We start from the raw sequence: 27,646 nt of genomic DNA on the forward strand, positions 1-27,646 counted from the left end.
TCTATATATAATAACATGCTAATCCCATTTTTTTATTCTCTTTGCCACAAACCACAGATTATATAATGCCGACACACAATAAGCCCATGAACCCACAAGGCTAGTCATCAGCGAACAAATATTTATTTTCCACAAATAAAATACTAAAAGAAACATGCCGAAATTGCCAAACTCCTGCAACAATTTTATATACTCTAAAGAACAACGTAGAAACGCCTAACTCAAATACCAATTATTTTAACATTCGTATATCTTATACATTATGCCAAATACAAAACCATGATTACGTAAAAGACCAATGCCTAATAGAGAAAACCAAACCATATTAGCCATATTTAATATAATAAAGCCATACCCACCAAAATTTGCAGAAGCTATTTTGTCTTTATCCCAATTAAAACAGCAATGCCTAATAATCAAAACCCAAACCCAAAACATATTTGCAATTATGCTTATACAAAAAGACAAACTTTTGACTTTCACACCAAACTCCACCGATGACAAATTCACTTTCCCATTACTTAATTTGAATACAATAAAAAAAAATACAGTTATTTTAATATTATAACGTCTTTTAACTTATATATATATATATAATAATAATAATAATAATAATATCAAACCATAATTATTTTCACAATAAAATAATTGAGAATAGCCAAAAGTATATATCTTTAACTGAAAAAGGACAACAATCTCTTACTGCCAAACATATTATGATTAAAATATCAAAATCTTTTTAACTTTTATATACAATACATATTATAATAATTTAAATGCTCCAAACATTCTATAATAATATATACGTATTATATATATATATATATATATATATATATATATATATATATATATATATATATATATATATATATATATATATATATATATATATGAATTTTCGATGTCAAACATAAAAACAATGAAAAAACAACACTCACCAAAAACATACACTTCAATTAAAAGAAAACAACACCGTCCAACATTATAGATTTATCAACTAAAAAAATAAACGCCTACCAAATGCTCAAATCATTTTAACTTTATCTAAATGAAACATCATAAATTTAGTTGTGTTATTTTTTCTTGTAAAATAGTTATAATAATAATAATAATTTGGGAATAAAGGAATAAACAAGATGTTTTAGCTATCATTTCAGGTAAGAAAACTCCTTTGTTAGGGTTCATCCCTAAAGCATTTGATCTTATTAACAATTTCCTAATTCTTGTGGTGATTCTCACGGCTTATCAAACCTCGTTGTTTGTGGTGCCTACTTTTATGTCATTATTTTTCATCTATTTGTAGTGTTGTAATAAAAAATATTGTTTTCCAATTCTACAAATTTAAGGTTTCACCACTAATAACATCATCATCTAAATTTCATATTTAGGTATAATTTCGTTGGTAACATGAGTAACATCCAAAGCTTACTTAGGTCCGAAATTCATTGAGACTAAGAGTAATCCTCATCAGACATCGACAAATGAACTACAACATTACCATAACGAACCTTTTCTATCATGAACTTTACAAAAATGAAAGGGGAGAGGTTGACTTGTAACATGGTGGCCTCTTCATAGCACTTCCCAAGGGTCACTTGGGGAGTAATCATGATCAACGTATAACTCACTTTGGCTAGTTGAGCTAACATCATTCCCTGATGAATTTGTAGTAGCATAACTCCTTTCAGTACTGACTTTGATAATAGGAAGTTGATCATCTTGAAGTGTAACAAGTGGTTGTTGTGAGATTTCTAAGTTGTTCAACTGCTTGTCAAACTCGCATTAATTTCTATGTAAGGTCCTAAGTGACTCTCTATAGCCTTAGCTGTTGTAGAGGTTGTTTATTAGGTGCAACACAAGAATGAGATTTGCATTATGGTGAGGCTCTAAAGAATAATGGAACCCCATGATGCATCCACTAGTACAAAGACATCTAGGATGCTCAAGTTATCTAACAACAACAAGAATATCCTTTCAACCACGAGGAATAAAGTACCTTAGGTTCCATGCTTATAATGTGATATTCCTGACATAGGACATCTTCTTAACACTTCAAACTCTTTTCGATATAAAACACAATCATTAGGACATCAATATATCCTTTTATATGTCATACCCATAAGAAAAAGTTTCTTCATTTCCTTATAATTTGTGTTAGTATATTTCTTTCTAGAAGCACTTGCTTCAAAAACTAAAGTAATTATATGAATCTACTTATAAGGTGAGGTTTGCATCCATATTTATACTCTAAAGTAACCTTATATCTAGTTGATGTAAGACTTCCAACACACTCTCTCACGCCGAGGTATATACATCTCGTGCATCGGACTAGACACTAATGGATAATCCGATAGCTGGTGGAATGATAGACTCAACAAACATTAAATTTCGCTAGGATAGGCTCTAACCCAAATCTTTGATACCATTTAAGAAATGGACTTTAAGCGTAATTCAGCCCCACAAAACCTGCTTGTAAGTTGAGGTTTGCACCTGTATATATACTTTAAATTGACCTTATCTCTAGTTAATGTGAGACTTCTAACACACACCCCTCGTGTTGAGGTATATACATCTCATGCATGAGACTAGACATTATTAGGTGGTCAGATAGAGGCCTGATAGCAGGTGAAACAATAGACCCAACAAGCAACAGTTTTTGCTAGGAGAAATTTAATGTTTGTTGGGTTTATTATTCCACTCGCTATCCGACCACCCATTAGTGTTTTGTCCTACCCACGAGATGTAAATACCTTGGGGTGTATTGGAAGTCTAACATCGATTAGGATATGGCCAATTTATTATATATAATTGGGTGCAAACCTCACCTTAAAAGTCGGTTTTGTAGGGGTTAAGTTAAGCTTAACATGATATTAGAGTCATGAGTGACAACATATTCGAGAAATTTTATCTGTTTGTTAGGTCTACTATTCCACCCACTATCAAACCACCCATTAATGTCTAGCCCCACAAGAGAGATGTATATATCTCAACATGAGTAGGGGGTGTTTGAAGCCGCACATCAACTATAGATAATGACAATTTAGAGTATATATGTGGGTGTAAACCTTAACTTACAAGCCAATTTTGTGGGATTGAGTTAGATTTAAAGTTCACTTCTTAACAATCATGACATCTAATTTATTGTCCATTGTTGAGTCACCAAACTCTGTAGTTTGACACAAACTATCATCAAAAGGATTACCAAATGAATGAAGAAATAGTAATGTAAGAGCTTACTAAGGAGACACAAACAACCACCACCAACCGATGACAGAAGGGCATGCCTGATCAACAAAAAGCAACCTAACTAAGAAAAATTGAAGAACAGATACAGTAAGTCTTTGTGGCTACGAGGTGAAATTCTAATTTTTGGGTATTTTAATATCTAGTTGTTGGGGGAAAATTAGATTTGGAGAAATTCTGAGGATAATTGAGAATGAATAAATTTGAGGGTGGAGTGGAATAGGAAGAATCGGGATTTTTGGTACTTTACAGTTAGTGCCTAATTAGGAGCAAGGAATGAGATTGGCTGGGAAAAACCAAGGAGAAAAGATTTAGGCATTTGGAATTAATATTAGGTGCCTAGTTAGGCAAGAGTATAACCAACGTGTCTAAGGGAGGAATAATGTGTCATGAGTTGCAAAGGGTAACTGAATACGACAAAATAGGTTTATATTATAGAGTGAGCCAAAAAGGGTATAAAGCTGGTTAGTGGAAATTGATAAGAATGAGTATATTGACTAGAGAATTTGGGATAGTATAAAGTTAATGAAAGGTTGGTGGTTCAATTGATCTTACATAAATTTACTGGATATAATGAAATTGGGACATTAGTAGATAAGACAACTATTAGTAAGTATGGGTGTAAGGACATTAGTAATAAGACAACTATTAGTAGATAAGATACAATGGAGATGTGAAATTACGTGACTGAGGGGAGCATGGGAATGAAGTGCAGAAAAACCAGAACTATTCGATGTACTAGTGTGGCGCCTGGCGGCAGAGTTCAATCTGTCAAGCGATAGCCACTGTTCCAAAAGCTCTATATGATGTGAGGCGCCTAGTGGAGAGGGATGTTCCACCAGGTGATAGTTGTAGAGGTAGTAAGGAAGGAGGCGCTTGGCACCTGACGGTATGCGACCCCCGCCAGGCGGTTTGGAAGCGGGCAGCGCCTGGCGCCTTGTGGGCAGTGCCAGGCGGTTTTGCTGCAGCAGATTGGTATTATGCTTGCTTTGGTGTACGTGATTTACAGCGCTTCTAGGATATCTTAAGGGTCAGCTTGCTGGTGTTCCTTGAGTTGTGGCTCGGAACGTACCCCTTGGGTTGAGCTCGGGATAGGGGTTAAGCACGTCGCATTCCTCGAGTGTGGCTCGGAATGGCATCCCTCGAGTTGAACTTGGGATGGTCGATGAACACAAGGAACCCTTGAGTTGAGCTCGGGTTAGCGAGTGTTGCCGGTGTGAGTGTGTTGGTTATGGCCAGTACGGATGGGTCCAGATAGATTGCCCTCCTCAGTAATTTACTGACGAGTTTGGTAGTCTTGGAACGTTACAAACTATGTTCATATTTGGGAACTCCACCTGGCGTTACGATGTATGATCCATAGCATAATTTTCCACACGTGCTCTATCGGTTGTGACCGATAGGTATGGCAACAAGACACCTTGAGGTACTCACTAGAAGACGTAGAACACGATTAACATGAAATCAAAGGATGAAATTCCTTTGGAATGATTATATTGTAATATATATCTAATTGTATTATAAATATGTTTATTTGTTAGCTCACCCTATCTACTTATGTGTGGCGATGATCGTATATGCGGTATACGTGAGCAGATGATGTTGCAGGTGGATCTGGTCAGGCGTAGCACCGGAGCGGGGCTGGACTGGGGATATATCATCATGGATTTATGTTTTATGATTTTAAGACATTTGTAAACTCTTTCATTATCAGACTTTAATTTTATAATGGATATTTACTCATTTTGGATTTCAGTTATTATCATGGTGAAATAAAATATTAAAATTTCCCGCGTTTTTGGGAAATGGATTCATAATTAATGAGATTTTATTTTTTTTCTTATTTTATGTTATTAATTCAATTCATAATATCCGGTCAGGATGTTACAGACCTCACAGTCTACCCTACTAAGAGTTGCCACGTGTCGCAGTCCTCCACTCTCAAATTTGACCAACCAGAAGCTGCCACATAATCTCCTTCTTCCTCAAGCTGATCTACAACACAGCCAACATTCTTCACCACACAACCACCACCAGCCCTCCACGCAATCAATGTAGTAACCAAACCAGCACCCTTCGTCGAAAACCACCCTACCATCGCATCGCCATAACACCACGACACAACACTTGTCGCTGAAGAAGAATTGTGCGAGCCACGCAAAACCCCGCAACTATAGATCTCGAGCTCCACCCTCTCCATGCAAATCCAACTTTACCAAACACCTCGGTCCATCACACGCAACAACCCAAATCCATGAGCTATGTCGCAATATCAACTAAAACAAATTTATAAACTGCAAAACACTTCCTCCACGCACATATCGCAAACCGTAACTCACACAAATCATATTTCTATCGTACATCACTCACTCGTTCATGTGAGCACTAAATGCAACCTCCTCCCTTGTAGATCCAGGAGCATCTCGCCACACACGAACTCCACTACAGATCCAGCATGACTCACTGTCTTTGCACATCCAAGAACTCGATTACACATTCACCATGCTAACACGACGCTGACATCGATTCTCCCATAAAATATCTTGTTGTAACTTCAAAAAATTAGGATGATTGTTCATCAACAAGAAATTAATCTTTTTTAATGTAGAAAATCAGACTAAGCTGCAATGATAAAGCATACAAGAAATAAATATCATATTGAACCATGGCTCTTGATACTATTTGTTTGGAAAAATGCATCATTAGTTAAGAACATTATTGTCTTTACTCCCAAGAATCACCATATTAATAGAGAAATAAGATAAAAATAAGGAACACAAGAATATAATGTGAAACCCTAAAATCAGAGAAAAATCACGGTTGTTGTCTAATGACAATCATAGAATAACACTATGTGAACATTTGTACAACACATAGAAAATCCTCCCATGTCCTTTTATCCCAAGTATACTCACACTCTCTAAAGAAATAATTTAACCCAAACCTCACAACATTACTATAAGAGTATAAGAAAAGTCAAATACAAATTTAAAATGTGTTTAACTAGAACAAGAAAAACACCATGGACTTCGAATTCATTATATAATCACCAATACCTACTTCTTAACTTATCGTAGGCGATATAAACTTTTCAAGACGTATTAATTTTATTGGCAACAATGATTTGTATTACAAATCATTATTATAGTTAGGAACAAGGCAATAAAGGAAAGAATAAAAGGGAGAAAAATAGACACAGAGGATTTAACGTGGTTCGGCGTACAATGTGTCTGCCTACGTCCACGACTACACTAGGAAGTATTTGTATTTCTGGTGTATCTTAAAGCTTTACATAGAGTCTCTTATATAGTAAAATAGAGAACCACATCTCACTATTCTAAGTGATGTGGGACTAAATCAAGCACCATAATACTAACAATTATTTCATCCTGAATCAATCATCATAAATGGTCTTTATTATTTATAAAATTATGATCATATTTTCTTTAATAAGAGTGATCTTTATAAATCCATGCTAATTTTGATATTTTATGGTAATTTTGCACTAGTGGGAACTATTCCCCATGTACTTGACGATGCTACTATATATGTACTACCAAAGCTAAACCAAACCATTCGGTTGAACTGAGTTTTACATCTACCAATCAAACTACGACTCTTTTCTTTGCACCTACACTTCCACGATATGCATTATTTACTGTTGCTTGGGGAACATGCAATAGTACTTGTTACCATTACCTAATTCATAAGCTGAGACAATGATTACTGAACGCATATTCGAAACAGGAAAAGCAACCATATTATTGTATGCTAAGGCAAATGAATGAGACAACATGATCGATGATAGCTTTATGATCCACTCCACACATCTTAGTGCACCTGATTAAAGACCATGATGCCATCGTAATAATTATCTCTGACCCACACTTCATTTTCTCCAGTATCTTTTTTTTTTCTGACACGTAAACTGAAGAAGCAATTTCCATGAATGGGTTCCTTTGTTATGATGTTTTCTTTGTAACAATTCATTAGAATAAAAGTAAGACCCAAAGAAAAAGCCAAAGGAGCAGAAGGTACACAACAAAGTCCCAACGAGAAAGAGTGCAACTCTCTCATCCAATAATCTTCTTGGTCTTTAGTTAGGTGTGATTGACTTCATTTTGTCACCATTGAATCCTCCTTTTATGCCCATTTAACTTTTCAGATTTACTTCTCAAAAGAATAAGTTTACTTTAAAAAGTAAAAGTAAAAAAATTTAGCCATTAGTTTAAAATAGTAGTTTAGATAGATAGTTGTTGTTAGGTTGAAAAAGCAAGTGCTTAATTTGCAACTATTGATTTAAGGTTTGTTAGACGATGATAACATATATTCAAGTAAGTCTAAATTCCGAGTTAAAAACAAAAATTGACTATTATATAAAAGAAAAATTTATAAAATTAATTGGGTAAGAGATGGTGTCAATATTTAATGTGAATCGAATTTATGTCTGAGTAATAATTTTTTTCGGTAAATATTTTTTCAAAGAATATAAAAAAATAAATTCCGAAAGATCAATCAAAATATGTTAGTGTTATATATTTATTTACTATTAAGTTATAATTTCATTAAAAGAATATCTGATGTCACGTAGCCTTCTTATTTTGGTTGAGTTTAAATCATGAGGGTCCTAGTTTGTGTAATTTCCTTAAAAACAAACCCTAATTTTGAATGAGCCAAAGGAGCGTGCGTCATGTCTTGTCAGATAAACAAAGATGGAGAATACGAGGGACAGATGCGGTCACTGCCTTTTCCTTCTTCTACGCAAACAAAAGACAAATGTTAATGGATCTCTTCATGATTCTGGATAAAGAATCTTGAGGAAAACATTTTATAAATAATTGAAGGAAAATCAAGAGTGATTGTGCGTGTGAAAGGAGTAAATTCTTTTTTACAGATAATTTTTTAAGGGTTAGGTACCGAGCCAATTTAATCAAGTAATAATAATAATAAATGATGACCATATTTATACGCAAAATCATTCAAGTAATCGATCCGGATTGACCTAAGCTTAATCGGCCTGAACCGGTAACATAAGACGCTAAAAGGAGTAACCCGCCTAGGACAGCATGTGAGCAATAGCAGCACAAGCCGTCAAACGGAGTAGTCGGTTTATGTCGACCACCTTAAGATACTCAGTGAAATCAAAGCCCCCCTGATATCTAGTGAGCCCCCAATAGTCGATATTAAGGGCCTAGGCCAAGGCCTAGGCCCACCTATGGTCCAAACCAGGGCCCAGCCCATGGAATGGGCAAACATAATTAATAATCTATAAATATACACGGACCCCACGAATTAAAGGTACGCATTCATTACTCCATTAATCACTTGATTTGACTTTTGAGAGCTTTGGCTGACTTAAGCTTTAGAGTCCCTTCTGCAGGTAACCCCTCCTGGGTCCAAGCCGATATATGCAAGAAGGGGAGAAGCCAACCGAGGAGATAGCAGATATGGGTAAGGTGATACTTGTGCCTAACTGATCTTATTTGTTCTCTACAAGAACAATTGATGCCCACCGTGGGACACGAGACAACACCTTACTACCCATTTTTCTCCAAAGATGGTTTCAACCCGTAGTAGAGCTGGAGTTAACAAGCAAGCTGACGCTGGCCCCTCAAGACCCACTAACATCACCCCGGATCTGGCCACAATCCTTGACGGCCAAGTCAAAATGCAACAGGAGCTGGCTAATCTGAAGAAATGCAGCACTGATGAGATGGAGGCACTACAACAGGAAAACTATCGCCTCAAACGAAAGATCGAGGCCGATCCCACTAAGAAGGGAAAGGCCAAGGAAGCATCTGAAGTTGCAAGGTCCCCAGCCTTCCAGCCCACAAAAGAAGAAAGCGAGTACAACCCCACCCCTCACACCTTCACACCACCCAACAAAAACCCATTCCCTCAACCCATCTCACTCACTTCCCTTCCATCCTACCAGGGCACACCGCGACCCCTACCCCTGCCACTACCCTCCCCACCACCCACGTCCCCTACAATATACCCACCACCCTACACACTACCCATGCCCCACCTTAATACCCACACTACCTCCCTGCGACCCACATCCCCCCTCACAACTTCACCTCCACCTTTCCCTCTCTTGTCCACTATCCCATTCCCTCCCACCCAATACCACCACACCAACCCAGACGTCGCCACCCGTTCACCGACTTCATCGTCAACACCCCCCTTCCCGCCCAGTAGGAACCCTTCACACTGGACCGCTACACTGGTGAAACCGACCTCGACGAACAATTTAAAGTCTACATCACCCATGTTGCCCTGTACACCTCCCAAGACGCAGTCTTCTACAAAGCCTTTCCCACTACCATCAAAGGCCCTGCTCTCGAATGGTTCACAATCCTCCCACCTTACTCAATCGACAACTTTGACGCCCTCTCACACATGTTCTCAACCCATTTCGCTTGCAGCCGCCCACATTAAACTACTACAATCTCCCTCCTAGGCATCATGCAAGAACAAGGTGAGCCGCTCAGGGCATTCATTGATCGTTTCAGTAAGGCAGCCCTTCGCACCCCACACCTCAACCAGGAAATGATCCTCCAATGCATGGTCCTTACCCTTCAACCCGGCGCCTTCGCCAACAATGTCTACCTCCACCCACCTGCCTCTATGCACGAGCTCAAGTTGCATGTTGCCGACTATGTTCGCATGGAGGAGATGCAAACCCTCCACACCAAATTCTGCAATGACTATGCAGCCACCACCGCCAACCCCACCCCACCACCCCCCCGTCCTGATCCCCGACCATGAGAACCCCGACAACCCCGCTTTACTAGATATGCTCCCCTTAATGTCCCCAGATCCCACCTCCTTGATGAGGCCTTGCAAGCTGACCTCATCCCACCACCACGCAACACGACCACGCCCCCCAATGTTGATATGACCAAATATTGTCGCTATCACCGCAATCATGGCCACACTACAGAGGACTGCAAAGCACTCCAGGATAAAATTGAAGAACTGGTTTGTGCTGGTCACTTTCACTGTTTCATCCGCAGAGATGATCATCGCCCTCAAGCCCGTCACCCTCCCCGATCTGACCACAGACGCCCTCCCCACGACTCTCGTCACGATAGACGCCCTACCCAACCCATTAACCAGGACCCCCAACCGGCTCGCACCAATGTTACCCCTGCCGACCCTCTCCTACGCGGCACAATCAACACCATCTCTGGTGGTTTCGCTAGTGGAGGATCCACCTCTTCCGCTTGAAAGAAACACCTCTGCCATATCCAATCCATCAACCACATTACCCATTCCCATCACAAACGCCGCATGCCCCCCATCACCTTTACGGACCACGACTTCCACGGCCTAGATCACCAACAAGACGACCCCATGGTCATCACTGTTGAAATCGAAAACTACGCAGTCAAGAAAGTCCTTGTCGACCAGGGCAGCTCCGTTGACATCCTCTACTTGGCAACATATCAAAAACTCCAGCTCCCCGACACTGCCATGGTCCCATATGATGAACCAATTTATGGCTTTTCTAGAGAACAATTTCCACGCGCGGCTACATAGACCTTCACACCGTCTTCCGTGACGGAGCCCAAACTAAAATCGTTCCCATTCGCTTCCTCATCGTTGACGCACCCACATCTTTTAATGTCCTCCTTGGCCGTCCCTCGCTCAACACCCTCGGCGTCATCGTCTTCACCCCTCACCTGGCCATGAAATTCCCCTCCCCTTCTGGCGACATCCTCACCGTCCATTGCGACCAATGCCTGGCACGCGAATGCTACATGGCCATCCTACGCCCACAACTCCCAATCCAGGAAACCAATCACATCGAGCGACCACCTGGCTTCATCACAAACGACGCCAACTATTTTTACAGAGTTATGCCTTTTGGCCTCAAGAACACCGTAGCAACCTACCAACGGTTGATGGACAAAGTTTCCAGTCATTTAACGGGACAATGTGTCGAAGTATACGTCGATGACATGGTTGTCAAATTTCCAAGCCATCACCAACACGCGCAGGACCTCTCAGCCGTCTTCTCCGCACTACGCCAATACAACCTTCACCTCAACCCCGACAAGTGTGTATTCGACGTCGACCGCGGTAAATTCCTCGGCTTCATGCTAACCTAGCGCGGCATAGAGCCCAATCCTGAAAAGTGCAAAGCGATTATCGAAATGCGTAGTCCCACCAACATCAAAGAGGTCCAACGCCTCATAGGCCGCCTTACAGCCATCTCCCACTTCTTGCCCAAACTAGCTGAACAAACCCAACCCATAATACAACTCCTCAAAAAATTCGCCAGGTTTTCGTGGATTGATGACTATGAATAAATTTTCTAAAAGTTGAAAACCACCCTTACCTCACCACCTATCCTCCACAAGCCGGATACTCACCAACCCCTACTAGTTTACATCACAACCACTGATCACACCGTCAACGTCGCGCTAGTTCAGGATGTAGGCGGCACGCAGCACCCTGTTTACTTTGTCAGCAGAACGCTGCAAGATCCTGAAACCAGATATCAAATGGTGGAAAAGTTGGCCCTATCCTTGGTACATGTAGCTCGCCGCCTGCGTCCGTACTTCCAAAACCACAACATCACTGTCAAAACCGATTACCCAATCCGGAAGCTATTGCAAAAACTAGACATGGCAGGACGAATGTCATCTTGGGCCGTTGAGTTGTCCGAATGTAACATTCGTTATGAACCTCATGGCTCCATAAAAGCCCAATGCCTCATAGACTTCGTTAATGACCTCCAACAGACACCCACAGAGAACCAGTGAACACTTCATATCGATGGATCCTCAAATCCAAAAGGTGTTGGCGTTGGCATCGTGTTAGAAGGCCCCAACGATATCCTCATTGAGAAATCCCTCCACTTCGCCTTCAAAACATCCAACAACCAAGCCGAATACGAAGCCATCTTCGCCGGCCTTTCACTGGCCCGCGAAGTTGGCGTCAAAACTTTAACGTGCAAAACGACTCCAAGCTTACTGTGGGCCACTTGAATGACGAATTCCAAATCAAGGACCCCACCCTTTTACAATATTACCATCTAGTCCGTGCAGTAATTCAATCCGCTTTTGACCAAGTTCGGATTGAAAATATTCCCAGGATCGATAACATTAGAGCTGACATCTTATCCAAACTAGCCAGCACCAAATTAAAAAGTCGCCACCGATCCCTATTGCAGCAAACACTATCCACCCCTTCCATATCAAACACTTGCCATAACCTAACCCATACCCCAACCGACAACCTCACCCACCCCCAAGCCCACAATTGGACCACCCCTTATATCCAATATCTCCAAACCAGCAACCCCCCACCAGATGCGAACAAAACTTGGTTGGCTAAGGCCGCCAGATATACCATGATAGGCGATGATCTTTACAAACGAGGATATGGCCAACCGCTTCTCAAATGTGTCACTGCAGAACAAGCGTAGTACATCATTAAGGAGTTGCATGAAGGCATTTGCAGCTACCATTCTGGCGCACGCACTATGGCTACCAGAATCCTTCGAGCCGGCTACTTCTGGCCGACTATAGAAGCGGATTGCTAGGACTTCGTCAAAAAATGAAAACCATGTCAAAAACATGGCAACCTCATCCACCAGAAACAAGAACAACTTCATTCCATACTATCCCTGTGGCCCTTCGCTAAATGGGGGATGGATATCCTCGGCCCCTTCTCCCCCGGCAAGGGTCAAGTAAAATTCTTAATAGTAGCCGCCGATTACTTCACCAAGTGGATAGAAGCCAAACCACTGACCACTATCACAGCCCAGCAAGTCCAGCAATTTGTTTGGAAGGATATTATATGTCGATATGATGTTCCACATACCATCATCACCGACAATGACCGACAATTTATAGATAAGGAACTAGCCAAATTCTATACTGGTCTGGGTATCAAACACATAACCAGTTCTGTGGAACACCCACAAACCAATGGACAGGCAGAGGCGGCCAACAAAGTTATCCTAGTGGAACTACGCAAGCGGTTGGACATCGCCAAAGGCCGATGGCCCGAAGAACTTATAGAAGTACTATGGGCTTACAAGTGCACCCCTCAGTCAGCAACAAACGAGTACCCATTCAGCCTAGTATACGGTGCAGACGCCATGACACCCGTCAAAATTGGCGAACCATCCCTACACCGAGAACTACATAACCCAACCCACAATCATCAAAACATAGCAACTCACCTCGACCTCCTACCCGAGCTCAGAGAAAAAGCCCAGATACGCAACTTAGCCACAAAACAAGGAGCTTCCAGAAAGTATAACGCCAACCTATGCCCAAGATCGTTCATGAAAGGAGACTTAGTTTGGAGAATGGCCAGCAGTTCAAGAAAGAAGGATGGCAAGTTCTCCGCCAATTGGGACGACCCATACCGAATACGCGAAGACGCTGGAGAAGGAGCATACCGACTGAAGCAGTTATCTGGGGAAGAAATATCCAATACATGGAATGTGTCCCAATTCAAGTTCTACTTTAGTTAAAAACATGTATTGCATCGCACCAAACACTTGTAACCCTAGGTATACTCTTTTTCCTCACCTAGTCTTTTTTCCCTAAGGAGGGTTTTGGCCGGGGAGGTTTTAACGAGGCACCCCAGATTCAATGAATAATACAAAGGGTTCCCAACTTTACGACCATTCTTTACTTCACTTTTCATATTCGTTTAAGTTCCCCACCCTTAACACAAGTAAGCGGCCTGGGTCGAACACCCTTAACTTGTTCGTTAATTCGTTTAAGTTCCCCACCCTTACCACAAGTAAGCCGCCTGGGTCAAACACCCTTAACTTGTTGGTTAATTCGTTTAAGTTCCCCACCCTTACCACAAGTAAGCGCCCTGGGTCGAACACCCTTAACTTATTGGTTAATTCGTTTAAGTTCCCCACCCTTACCACAAGTAAGCAGCCTGGGTCGAACACCCTTAACTTATTGGTTAATTTGTTTAAGTTCCCCACCCTTACCACAAGTAAGTGGCCTGGGTCGAACACCCTTAACTTGTTGGTTAATTCGTTTATGTTTCCCACCTTTACCACAAGTAAGCGGCCTGGGTCGAATGCCCTTAACTTGTTGATTAATTCGTTTAAGTTCCCCACCCTTACCACAAGTAAGCGGCCTGGGTGGAACACCCTTAACTTGTTGGTTAACTCGTTTAAGTTCCCCACCCTTACCACAAGTAAGCGGCCTGGGTCGAACACTCTTAACAAACAAATGAATTTGTCAAACATAACATCAATACTATTGACATCTGACAAACAATATAGCATACTTAAAGCACTAATCATATTAAAATAAAAGCAAAGAAATGTACGGAGTGCCACAGACATGATGTACCAATTATTACAGACATAGGATCTGTAACGATTTCAAATCAATAAAAGTAAAATTCCTATTCTTTTGTATCGTTGCCCCCCTCCACGACAACCTTCGTCTCCTTCTCTTCCTCCATCGCTCCCTTGTCTGCCTCCCCATCCGGACTGCTCTCGTCCTCGTTGATAAGCTACCCATCAACCACATCCTTATTAACATCAAATCTTAAATCGGCTGCATCAACATCCTGGTGAAAGAAGGTTGCCTGCCGCAATCCCTTCTGGAAACCGTTAATATGCTCTTGGATGATACAACCATTCAAGTCGTCAAGCTCCCCCTCAACACCATCATACTTCTCCTTCAGCTCGTCGTAGTCCGCCTCCAAATCCGCTATCCTCTTATTAAGTTTTCCCTTCGAATCCAAGAAACAAACTTTCCAAGTTCCCAACCTTTTCCTCTCCTCCTCCCAACTCTCCCTCTCCTTCTTCCAAGCGGCCCTCTCCTCCTCAAACTTATCAACTTTTCCTTGTAATTCCTCCACCTTTTCCCTACCTCCCTCTTTCACTTCTCGTCGGTACAAAGACCTAACCCGGCAACTCAGTATCAATGCCTTGCTTCCAAATTCGACCATGGTCCTTACGAGATGATTTGCCTCCATACCGTTGATAGAGTTGATGATTGTCTCTAGAAGATTGATAGCAATATCCTTCCTAAAAGACGTTTTTGGCAACTCAATCAAATCGGACTCTGGCCCTTTCGTCCCACTGGCTGACCCCGCCCCAAGCAATGCCGCCCTGACCTTCTTTACATCTTTACCTTTGCCAGGTCGAGCCGGCAACTCAGCCTTTCTCTTAGTGCCGCCGTGCACGTGCACCTCAACCAACGACTCCTGCAAGTTTGGAACATTAGTGTTCCCGACCGTTTTAGCCTTCACGGCCATCTCCTTCCTCAACGCTTGGAAAAGTGCCAAGTTCTTCTTTCCGGATTGAGCCATATGCCCTACAACAACACATCAAAATTCGGTTAAGTCAACTTAGAAGCATTAATACAATTTAAGTAATAAACAGATACCTTCAATATCAATAATCGGGTGAACCGAATTATAAACTCTAACTGGACCCTTAGTGGGCAACTTATCGGTAAACTTCATCAAGACTTCCACCACCTCTTTATCCACCGTCGACAACTCGTCGATGCCCATGTCCTTATATCGAGAAGGGTTTCCCGTCCAGCTAAACGAAAACTTTGTGCTCCCATCTGCATTAAGGAAATGGGACCTGCCCTCCTCTTTCACCATAACTTTAAAGTATCCGTCTTCTTGTCTTCTTCATCTTGGTCTTGGTATTTATAATCACGTTGTTCCAATTGATCATTATGCATATTCAATTGAGTATATTCTTCATATATTTAAATATCTTCAAATGGAAGTTCTTGATATAACAATCATTGTGTATTTCTTCTTATGAATTATCAATTCTTTTCTTTTTAGCTACTCATAAATTTAAATTTTAAACTTCATATAATTGAGGCTTAATCTTCTGGATATTCTCTTGCAGTCAAATTCTTTTCCTTGATCGTGATTTGTTGACAATCATATAACAACATTCTCAATCTTCAATTAGAAAGGACATCCTTTGTATTTTTATTTAGTCAGATATTTAATCAGCTTTGATATTCTTCAGATATATCTTTAATCCAATATTTATTCACGTTAAGCCTTTGCCTACTTGCAATCTTCTTATTTTGATAACCCGATATACTTGTCTAATGGATGTTTTGACTTTACTAATTTGATCAACCTTCTATTTAATTCGTCTAATGGAAGTACTCGTCCATAAAGTTGTCAAAGTGGGTCGCGTTTTTATAAATTTCAGTACGGTTTAATTTTTGTCCTAGTCTACCAAGAACCCGACTTACCCGGGTTGAACCCGTGGTGAGCCAGGTTGGCTCACCAACCCACCCGTAGATAAAGCTTCCATCTGTTGAAGCTTCCCTTGCTGCTAAGGCTCTTGAACCCCATGCCACCATTTCTTTTACTGGTTTCACATACTAAAGGTAATTTTTTCTTTTACTTTTTTTCTTTTTCTTTTTTAGTTTGATATAAGTTTTAGAATAACAAGTGTTTGATGCTTCTTTTTATAGTAGTGGAATATCTATTTGATGAAAAACTTGACATTTTGATCCATTGGTGGTGTTTAAACAAATATCTTATGTAAACAAAGAAAGTGTGTTTGCCATCATTGGTGTTGTACCATTTATATGGTTTATTTATTGTTTCTTATGTTTTCAAATTGTGGATTTGTCATTATACTATTACTTTTTTATTCTTCTTTTATAAACTTGTGACTTTTTTTCGTTAATTTGTATTTTTGTGATTTTGGTTTGTATTTGGGTTAAACATTATTTTGAATTTTATTGAAGTTTATTTAGATTTTAATCACAATTATAATTTAGTTTTTTGGGACGACTGAAGAAAAAAAAATTGTATTTTTTTTTCACTTAATTGAGGTAGTGAGTCAACTTGTTTGACCCACCAACCTGTAGTAGGCTGGATCAGGTTCCTATTTTTTTGGCTTACTAATAAGTGAGCTGGGTTGGGTTGACTCACTAAATGACCAATCCGTGGTGGGTCGGGTCAAGCCTGGTGGCCCATTTTGACAACTATACTCGTCTAATAGGGATATTCAATTTTATGAGTTGACTTTGACTCGTCTACAACAGATATGCGTCTACTGCCTTGTTGTACTTGCATTGACTAGTCTATTAATTCTACTTTGACTTGCCTACTCCTTGCAGTGATCAGGTTCCTAATCATATTAGTTTGCTTAAACTCATTGAAAACATATTAGTTGAACACACACACATACACACACACACACACGCATACACAATGAAACAAAATGGCATTGTGCCTTGATTATTTTAAATGAACATCATTTGGTACTATGAGCAATGTCCAAAAATGTGAGCCAACTAATACAAAATTACTTTTAAATCATTATGTATAGATTGATATGCTCTGTTTAAGGGCAAACAAAGAGTTATGGGGGATTTGATAAGTGTCCTATTTACTTTATTTTACATATTCTTTGGACAATTAAAATGCATGAATTTGATATTCTTGAGTAAATCAGACCCTTTTACCTTAGAAATAAATAATGTAGTACTGAGAATTAATTAAGTGTGATTTTAATAAATGAAAACGCAACACTTTTTACAAAAAAACAAATAGAAAAGAATTGTGCAACTGGGCTTCAAGACTCATGTTGAGTGTTGAAAGGCGGTTACAAAAAAAAAATCAAATTTAGTCTTAACGAAGCAGTAAAGTGAGGTGCCAAGCCATGGAAGAAAACTCTCAAGAAAAGGAAACCTAAATTGATCAAATATGGAGATCATGAGCACCAAGATGAAGAGTTGAACCTAAAGAAAGGCTTTCAAGAGAGGATACTTCAATCTTGAAGACCAAAGTAAAAGCTTAAGTCACAATGAAACGTTGAATAAGAGGAAACATCTGCTCTTGAGTACTAAAAGATATAGTTTAACATAAAGTTTTATCTATATTAAAATATAGTGTTTCTTTATTTTAGTGAGCTTTCTCTTAACATTTTTAAGATAGTTAAAAGAGGGAAACAATAGTTCCATAAGCTTGTAACTAGACTAATCATCACAAGTAACTAAACTCTTTTGTATTGACGTTAGATGTAGTCTATTCTAATTCTTTGCATTGTTGCTGATATATATATATATATATATATATATATATATATATATATATATATATGTATATATATGTATATATGTATATATATATATATGTATATATACTATATATATGTATATATGTATATATATACATATATACATATATATAGTATATATACATATATATATATATATATATGTATATATATATATATATATGTATATATATATATATATATATGTATATATATATATATATATATATGTATATATACATATAGTATATATACACATATATATATGCATATATATGTGTATATATATATATATACATATATATATATATATATTTATATATATTTATGCTGGAATATTTGATGAACCGATAACTTATTTATTTAAATGGTATTGAGTTGGGAAACTAATCTTAAATTTAATGTATAATCATATTATCTAACCCATTAGAATACTAGGAATAAATTTGAATGCTTTTGTTAAGTCAAGTCTAGTACTTAAAGTAAGGGTTATAATTCATTAGTGGTTGATGATTCTATCTATGATTAAAATTCTTAGATTTATAAACTGAAGTAATTGATTTAGAATGAACCATGCACATTCAATGAGATTGGATAACTACATTATTATATATTTAATCACTGGTACTATAGTTGAAGAAGATACATGGAGTTCAATCTTAATGTAGTTATATACATTTCTTGTTTTAATCTCATATTATTATTACTAAATTTCTCTAATATATTTCATCAATAATATTTTATTGAAATTTAATGCAAGTTAGGACAAATTAAAATTGTTTGAGATTTTAAACAAGATCCTATGGATATCAACTGTCATGAATGAACTAGCAACATTATTGAAGATAAAAAACAAATCCAAAGCTTGCAATCTATCTATTTGATATAAAACTTTAATTCTCTTTAACAAGAATAAACTTAAACCTTATATTCAACTTAGGATCTTAACTTTCTTTTAGTTAGCAACCTTATGATCCTTTGATCACTTTGTAATCAAGTATTTTAGCTAGGACTGGTCACTGTTTAAAAGAATAATTGATTATAAGTTACTATTGTTTCAAAAAAAAAATACTCAGTTGTTTAGCTATAAATGGTCAAGGTTTAAATAATATTTGGTTTGTATATTACGGTGTTAGTTTGCTTAGTGAAACTTGATTGTGTTGATATAAAATTGGATGTAGTTTCTGTTATAGACAAACGAGTATACAAATATATGGTGGAACCTGTGGCAGAGCCTTTGGTGGAGCTGTTGGTTGAGCCTATGGTGGAGACTATGGTGCTTGTGATGGATCTTGTGGTTTCTATTGCTTAGTCACAACCTATGCCAAATCATGATAATGTTTGCGTTATGCATGAATCTTCTACTGTTAAGAATTTAGATGTTTCTACTGGTGGTGGTGCGTTAGTGGATTCTGATTCATTAGTTGATATGTCTTCTTTGGAGGATGTCACTCCCATTTGTAGGAGGATGATGAGGTGTTCAAACTACAAGGAAACCTTGGAGTAGGCCAATGAAAATACTAAATCTTCAAAAACAAGGATTTCTAAAAAGCATTAAAGGATTTTTAGACCTTTTGAGGATTTGAGCGATTTACTTAATAAGTCTCTTAATATGTAGAGGAATTGGATTCTTGAGATTAGTTTTCTACTAGCGTTGCAAGTGGTTTACCTTTTTTCGTCTATGTATTTGCTTAGTTTTTTCATAATAGGTAGTTTTTGCCTATGTATTGTATATGGCCAAGTCAACCTAGTACCCGACCCAATAAAGTTCCTAACCAACTATATGTCGACTCATTAAGCCGAAATGGACATGACCCCTACCAATCTCACCAGGATGACACATTATTGACCACACGCTGACTTACAAGTAACTGGACCCTATAGCCTAGGCCTATACAAGTAAAAGGCCCATCAAGAGACTATAAATAGCACAGTACACAAGGTACATTATTACGTTCATTATTTATTGCATTTATTATATGTGTATGCACTTGGTTGACATAGGCATTTGAGTTTTTTTTTTGAGATAGAGGATTTGAAGTGCATTAGAATCTTTACAAGATATAACTTCGACTATGTAAGAATAATTGGTGCCCACTGTTGGGCCACCTTATATTTTGTGAAGAAAAGCGTTTATGGTGTCTACAAGGAGTAGAAGCGCTGGAATGAAGGAAAGCGGGTATAATCTAACCCCTAGGACCATGGGGCGACCAACAACTCCTCTTCACAACCTCATCCTTCACAACACAATTTGCCACTAGCCGACATCATGATCTCACTTCCCTCGCTCTTCTTAATATCAAGCAAGAGAAAGGGGAACCCTTTTTATCCTTCATTGATATATTCAACACAATTTCCCTTAAGATTAATAAGTTGTATCTCTAGGTCATATGACACTATATGATTACAACTCTAAGGTAAGGACCTTTGTTGATGACTTGGCTATGTACTCACCCGTAAGCATGGATGAGTTGAGGCAGCGAGTTTCTAAATTCATGCAGGTGGAAGAAATAAGAAAGTACATGAATAAGATCCGTGCTGAGAACATTCCAATTGAAAAACAAAGGAGTTGATCCTAATTTTACTCAAAATGGTGGTCCCTAATAGAGGGATCCTAAACCTACCTGGTTCTAGTGATACACTCCCTTAAATGCACCCAGATCTCATGTGTTAGAAGAAGCTTTGCAGACCAACCTTTTACCACTAACCAGAAAATCTCTAAACCCGCCCAATGCCGATATGAGTAAGTTTGCAAGTACCATCGCAACAATGGCCACACCATAGGCGCGTGTGCATAACACTCAAAGATAAGGTTGATGAGATAATATGGGTCAAGCACCTTAAGTTGTTCGTGAGACGCAACAGTTCGCGACCTAGTTATAAGAGGATTGATGATAGGCGAGAAAGTTGAAGGGAGAAGGAAAAGGAGGGCCGAAAGGATGAACCATCTCAATGTAGGGAAAGGTGCTCAAATAATAGACCCCATATGACAGGTACAATCAATACCATATAAGGAGGATTTGTAGGTGGAGGTGTGTTGTCTTCGGCCAAGAAGATAAATTCGAGGGTCGTTCAGTCAGTTCATGATGTGTTTAGAACACATAGGAGAAAGAGAATGCCTCATATCACCTTCACGAATGTTTATTTTACAATAGTAGATCCTTACCAAGATGATCCTATGGTCATAACGGTGGAGATTAAAAAATTTGTTGTCAAAAAGATCTTAATTGATCAAGGTAGTTCAATAGATACATTGTATTGGAAGACGTATAAGAAGCTGGAGTTTCCAGAAGACGCCATGACCCCTTATGACGAGCTTATATATGGCTTCCCTAGGGAGAGAGTGTCAACCAAAGGGTACATTCACTTGCACACCACCTTTGAAGAGGGTAATTTGACAAAGACAATATCAATATGATATCTGGTTATAGATATTAAAACATCCTAAAACATCTTGTTATGCCGACCATCGCTTAATATGCTAGGAGTTGTGGTGTCTATCCCTCACCTCGTGATGAAATTTCCCTCTTTGTTTGGGATATTGTTAAGATCCATGGAGACCAAAAGATGATTATGGAATCCTATAACACAAGATTACGACTCCCCTTTCTGTCACTCAGTACAAACAATCTTGGACGGCATGGCCATTGAAGGAAAAGACATAGACCTCAAAATGAAAAACGATGCCCCAATAGAACCGTAGGAAAAACCAACTCCTTCTCCTGTTTGAGGAAGCTTATGGTTTATATTAGAAGGTTAATAATAACTTAATAAATACTTTAAATAGTTATGTTTATAATACAAATTTTAATATTTAAATAAGTGCAATTGGTCAGATATTAAGACAAGCCTAATTAGGATTGATGAGCATTAAGAAGACAATATCTTGTACAATTATTTGGAATATTGCTTCCCAATATTAACTCCAATTAAATTTCTTCAATAAGTTTAACAAATTAAAAACATTATCGTCCACAGATGTTGAAAATTCGGTTTATGGAGAGTGAAACTGAATTCTCAATGAACAAATACCACTAATTTTTTTTCCTTTTAATTTTTAAAAACATAATTAAAATGCCAATATAAAATTCAAATTTTTAACATACCCGCTCTACAAAAAAAAAATTTATAAGAAATCGATTTTCGATAGACAAAATTACAACCTTTTTATTTCTAAAACTTGATAAAGAAAACGAAATTGGAGACTATTTCATAATGAGAATTTGGTTCCTGAATTTAAAGAAGTCCAGTTTGGAAATTAAAATAAAAATATAATTATTTTGATAAAAAAATTAAATAGATTCATTTTAAGGGGAGAAAAAATGCAAAAGACAAAGAGTGGTTAAAAACAAAACCAGGGTAAAAAAGAAACAAGGAGAGGAATAGGCCCACGTGTCACTCCATCTAGAATCCCTTGACTTTAAGGACGCTCTCTCTCTCTCTCTCTCTCTCTCTCTCTCTCTCTCTCTCTCTCTCTCTCTCTCTCAATCTATTCTTTCCCTCTTTTAAAAATCTTAGTCTCCAAGAAATCAAAGAGCACCATCACCTTGAAGCTAAACTTGTTGTGATTGTGAAGAACAAATCCTCTGCTACACTCTCCCAACCTTTCAAAACCAACCACACAACCCTCATTATTATTGTAACATGTTTCATCCACAAAGAGACCAACAACCCACGATTTCTTTTCCTCTGTCGAATGAAAAAGGACACACAACAACTCATAGTTATGACGCTTGGGGAGCCACAAACTCTGGTTCAGTAGCTTCAAAGAAAGCACCAAAAAGCTACAAGAATTGTCACAGCTGCAACGACATGGAAGTGCAATTCGGAACAGGGTCAAAGGTGGATGATGAATCTGGCATGTGTTCCCCTCCTTTGTGGTCCACGAGTCCTTCAAAGAGTCCCCATCACCGGAAAAACCACTACCGCTGCCTTTCCCCTGCATCCAAGACTCAAGCCATTGCAAGAGGCCAAAGGGAGCTCATGGAAATGGTTAAGAACATGCCTGAGTCAAGCTACGAGCTTTCTCTCAAAGATCTGGTGGAACACCCCAGGGTTGAAGTTGGACAAGAGAAAGGGGTGAAAGGGGTTAAAGGGGTTAAAGGGGTTAAAGAAGTTGAAGGGGTGAAATTGAACAACAAAAATGTGCATGCTAGAATGGTTGATAAGAAGGGTCAGGTTAAGGTTAAGAGAAGTGGGAAAATTGATAGTGGAGGATTTTATTTGAAAATGGTGTTTCCAATTTCTCTGGGATCCAAAAAGAAGACTAAGAATGAGGCCTTGGTGAATAATAGTCCAAACAAGGTGTCTCCTAGAACATCGGTTTCCGATGGATCTGCTAAGGGTGTTGATAAAGATTGGTGGAAGAAGAGCCTTTCAGCATCTCGTGGAGACAGTGATAGTGGTGTTTCCAGCATTAACAGTGGAAGCATGAAGAGTTCTGCTAGCAGCAACAGTAGCAGTAGTAGCAGAAGTAACAGCAGGTATGTTCAAACAAACCAATTCAAATGGACATTGAGTTTACATGTTGAATCTTGAAACCATAGAAATTGAAATGGTATGAATTTGGCATGAAAAAGACTATGAATTTTGATGGAGGACTTTGATTTGTTGTGAATGATGTCATGATCAACAAGTTTCTAACATCAAGTTAGCAGTTAAATGCATAAAGGAAATTAATACTGATGGTCTAGATTTTTATCAGTAAATTCTGCAGAAATTTCAATGTTCTTGTACTTTTCCAAAGTATTAGCAATTTGATAAATTCTTAATTAATGTAAAAACTTTTATGGTAATACTATATGTTAACTTTCAAGAAAAGGTTTCTGGCTGTACTTGAAACACGTACATAAAACATAATTATAAGCTAAAGTAACTGGTATGTTTTCTTATTATACTTTGTTTTAGAAATTCAGAACACCTATCTGTTTTTATTAAGTATAATCTTGAATAGAAGTTCTCCTGCTGCATAATAAACAGAAACAGAAACATGAAATCGGTAGCTTTCAAAATACTTTTTTTGACAGTAATCACAACAGTAAGTTGTTTCCTCTATGAAATTGTGTTTCTTGGGAAATATGTGCTTGTGTGTCTCTGGTAAATGACAAAGTCAATGAAAGTAAACAAAAGTATGCACGCATTGTCGGTTTATTGGCCTTACTTCACGGAGGTTAAAGGGTCAAAGGCACCACCTGTTGTAGTCTTTTAATTGATAAAGTTTGGTGGCGTAACTTTTAAGGTCTTTAAATCAAATCAAATGTTGCAGTGCTCAGTTGTTGGTGGATAAAAATAAAAAAAACAGAGTGGTCATGTTCGTGAGCTAGGTACATTTTTGTCGGACACCAAGATTCTAATTAACAACATAAATTGTTGATTTGTTGCATCACAACAAGTTTTATTGTTCCGATGAATAATCTATAGCACAGATTGCCGAACAACAGTAAAAACTATTTATTTGTGTGCACATAGATAGTAGTAATTCCAGTTCACTTGTTATCATTGCTTGAACATGGTAACAACTAACAACTTCTTTATGTCATTTTAGGTATAATAAATAACAGTTAGGCTTAAGATCTTCTATAATATTAGGTATTAGTTTGAATCATGAATTATTTTGTTAAGAATTTATTATATTATTATCAGAAAATTGACCGATAACTATTTTTTGGGATGCAGGCATGAAGTGAGTGGTAGTAGTTGCTGGCCTTTCATGCGAAGACTCGAAATCCAATCACAAAAATAGAAGTTGGCAATTATTATTATGAGTACAATTTGAAATACGTATATGCAATTATAGTTTTTAAGTTTTTAGACATGACATTACACATAAAAAAAAATATAATAATAATGTGAGGAGTGTGTTTATGAATATTTTGTCAGAAAGTTTAACGAAGTGGTATCTTTTATTTTATGTTTTCTCGAAGAACATGAAACCACCTCGAATTTTTATGTGATGAGTTGTATACCTTAGTAGGGTATAGTATAATGGTAGGGACATAAGCTTTGTGATCTTTTAAAATATTTAAGGTGGAATAACTATTTAAATACGTTATAAAACTATTTAAATCTTAATAACTATTTAAAAGATCATAGAGATGGGTGTATTAATTATAACATAGTTGAATCAGTATCAAAATTTTTCTAAACTCCTTTTAAATTTTGCCATATAGGGAACAATAACTTAAGTCATTATTCATGAAGACGCAAATCTATTAAATTCAAAATTATCACAAATGTTGTGGGAATTTTGGGACAGGTCCAATTAAATGATGTAAATGATTATGAAACATTAATCAACATAGAGTCATGCATTATAAATTTATAGTATTTCGAAATTCGATTTTTGAATTTGAAAATTAATTGGTGTAACCATACAATTCGATTGAATAGTAAAATCGAAATAGTTTATGAACTAGATAAAAATATCATTCAATAATACTAAAATATTTATGAAATTTAACTATTAATTAATTATCTAATTCAATTTTTACAAAAATTTAGATCATAATCAAGATTTAACAAATTTAGATATAAAGAAAATAAAGAGAATAATTGAGTTTAATAATCATGAACCGAAACTTAAATCATAACGTGTATGATTCTTAGAAATGTGAATTGATTAAATAGTTTATCCTTTCATGGATCCATGATAACCGAGAGAGAAAAGAACGAGAAGAGAAGAAAAGTTTGAGAAGTCTCCAAAAGATGAATTTTACCAGTGTCATCTTAAAACCTATTAATAAACTAAATTTGTGGGCGTGGTCAAATTAATCGAACCCAACCCACTTATTCACTAATACTAATAACAACACCACTAATTCCCTAAAAGCATGAGTGGAGAGCTCTGACTTTGTGAGGCATTTTGAGGTCTTTTGTGTATGCAAAGGGTTTCTTTTCTCAAATGAAAAGTTTGAGATCTTTCTCGTAGGTTTTCAAGGATGCCAAGAATGTCCACCCATGTTTAATAACCCAAGATATAACCTTTATAAGATGGATTATTTAAGTGATAAAAGGAATTAATAAAATTAAATAAAATTAATAATTAACATTGTTAAGCTTTATCTAAGAGAAAAATATAACATCCCATTTAATAGTCTAAATCATCAAACAAAACATTGCATATATGATAGTTCAAAGCATAGAACCCAAAATATAAATTGTATGTTACAGTCATCCCATAGAAACTATATAATTTATATACACAACTTGCACTAGAGTTTTCAAAAGAGAAAACACAAGTCTAAACTAAAAACACTAGAATTTTCATAGAAACTCTACTGTGCAGCATTTCCTCCTCTTCCCTGCACGGGGCTAGCTGCAAGATTTTCAACTGCTCACACCAATCAGGTGATCATGGCAAGAAATAACAGACACCAAAAACAAAAGAGACAAAAGAAGGGTAAGCTAATGATTTAAAAAGATAACTTAAATCAATTATATAGTTAATAACATACAAAAAGCACAAATAATCAATTATTTTCACACAAATTAATAATCTAAGACCCAATTAATTCAGATTCATGCATTGAAGTTGGATCCAAGCAGTTGTGCACTTGTAGTGGCATATCATGCTCTGTAGAGCGACAGATACAGAGTAAAACTCTACCACATACAAGGTTAATTTGTTAACACCTATGGTCAAGGAAAAACCCCTAGGCTAGGATCTCCTGCTCCTCTCACCACATACCTCATTCCTCTTTACTTGAGAATTTGAATAGTTATTAGAGCGTCAGGATAACTGCCAAGACATTCCCTACCTCAATGCATACACTACTACAATCATTGTTAATCCTCCTTGGGTTAGCGTCAACCAATCTCAACTCAATATCATATAAACAATCTCATATCATATACTCATCCTTTATAATAATTAAAAAGCTTCTATAACTACAAAAATATCATTCAAATCACTCAAGAATGCAAGTTTTAATTTCGTACTTACTCGCCCTACTAGTATCACTCGCCCAGCCACTGGTTGATGCTCGCCCAGCTAGTAGCATTAGCCCAACCACTAGTACAGGTATGGAATTTCCTCCTGGAAATTCGCCCAGCGAGTACCACTCGCCCAGCCACTGGCCTATGCTCGCCCAGCTCGTAGCACTCGCCCAGCCACTGGTCAAGGTCTGGAATTTCCTAACTTGGAAATTCGCCCAATGAGTATTACTCGCCCAGCGAGTCTGCAAATCTGCATAATTCTGCAGATCAGTGTTCTGCATAATTATGCAGATCAACTTATTCGCCCAGCGAGGAGGCTCGCCCAGCGAGTAAGTAAATCTACACAATTCTACAGAAGTTGATTTAAGCAAAATTATACCTATTAAACCAATCCATACAATCCACACA

At 37.7% G+C, this 27,646-nt stretch overlaps 2 protein-coding genes across 2 annotated transcripts; both read left to right on the forward strand.

Annotated features, from left to right (window-relative positions):
- Positions 1 to 8,803: 8,803 nt before the first annotated feature.
- On the forward strand, positions 8,804 to 9,709 carry LOC114194824 (extensin-like). The gene has a single exon (XM_028085236.1). The coding sequence runs from the start codon at positions 8,804 to 8,806 to the stop codon at positions 9,707 to 9,709; it is 906 nt and encodes a 301-aa protein (XP_027941037.1).
- A 13,069-nt stretch (positions 9,710 to 22,778) lies between these two features.
- LOC114193259 lies at positions 22,779 to 25,212 on the forward strand. The gene is made up of 2 exons (XM_028082989.1): positions 22,779 to 23,787; positions 24,980 to 25,212. Exons 1-2 carry the CDS (start codon positions 22,949 to 22,951, stop codon positions 25,044 to 25,046), a joined length of 906 nt encoding a protein of 301 aa, XP_027938790.1. The 5' UTR covers positions 22,779 to 22,948; the 3' UTR covers positions 25,047 to 25,212.
- The last annotated feature ends 2,434 nt before the right edge of the window (positions 25,213 to 27,646 follow it).

This window comes from Vigna unguiculata, chromosome 8, assembly GCF_004118075.2.
Source record: "Vigna unguiculata cultivar IT97K-499-35 chromosome 8, ASM411807v1, whole genome shotgun sequence".
Lineage (NCBI taxonomy): Eukaryota > Viridiplantae > Streptophyta > Magnoliopsida > Fabales > Fabaceae > Vigna > Vigna unguiculata.

Excerpts from the sequence above, each read along its gene's own strand:
- LOC114194824 (XM_028085236.1), top strand. The coding sequence starts at position 8,804 with ATGGTTTCAACCCGTAGTAGAGCTGGAGTTAACAAGCAAGCTGACGCT.
- LOC114193259 (XM_028082989.1), top strand. The coding sequence starts at position 22,949 with ATGTTTCATCCACAAAGAGACCAACAACCCACGATTTCTTTTCCTCTG. Across the intron at positions 23,788-24,979 it reads AGTAGCAGAAGTAACAGCAG|GCATGAAGTGAGTGGTAGTA; the intron begins GTATGTTCAAAC and ends TTTGGGATGCAG.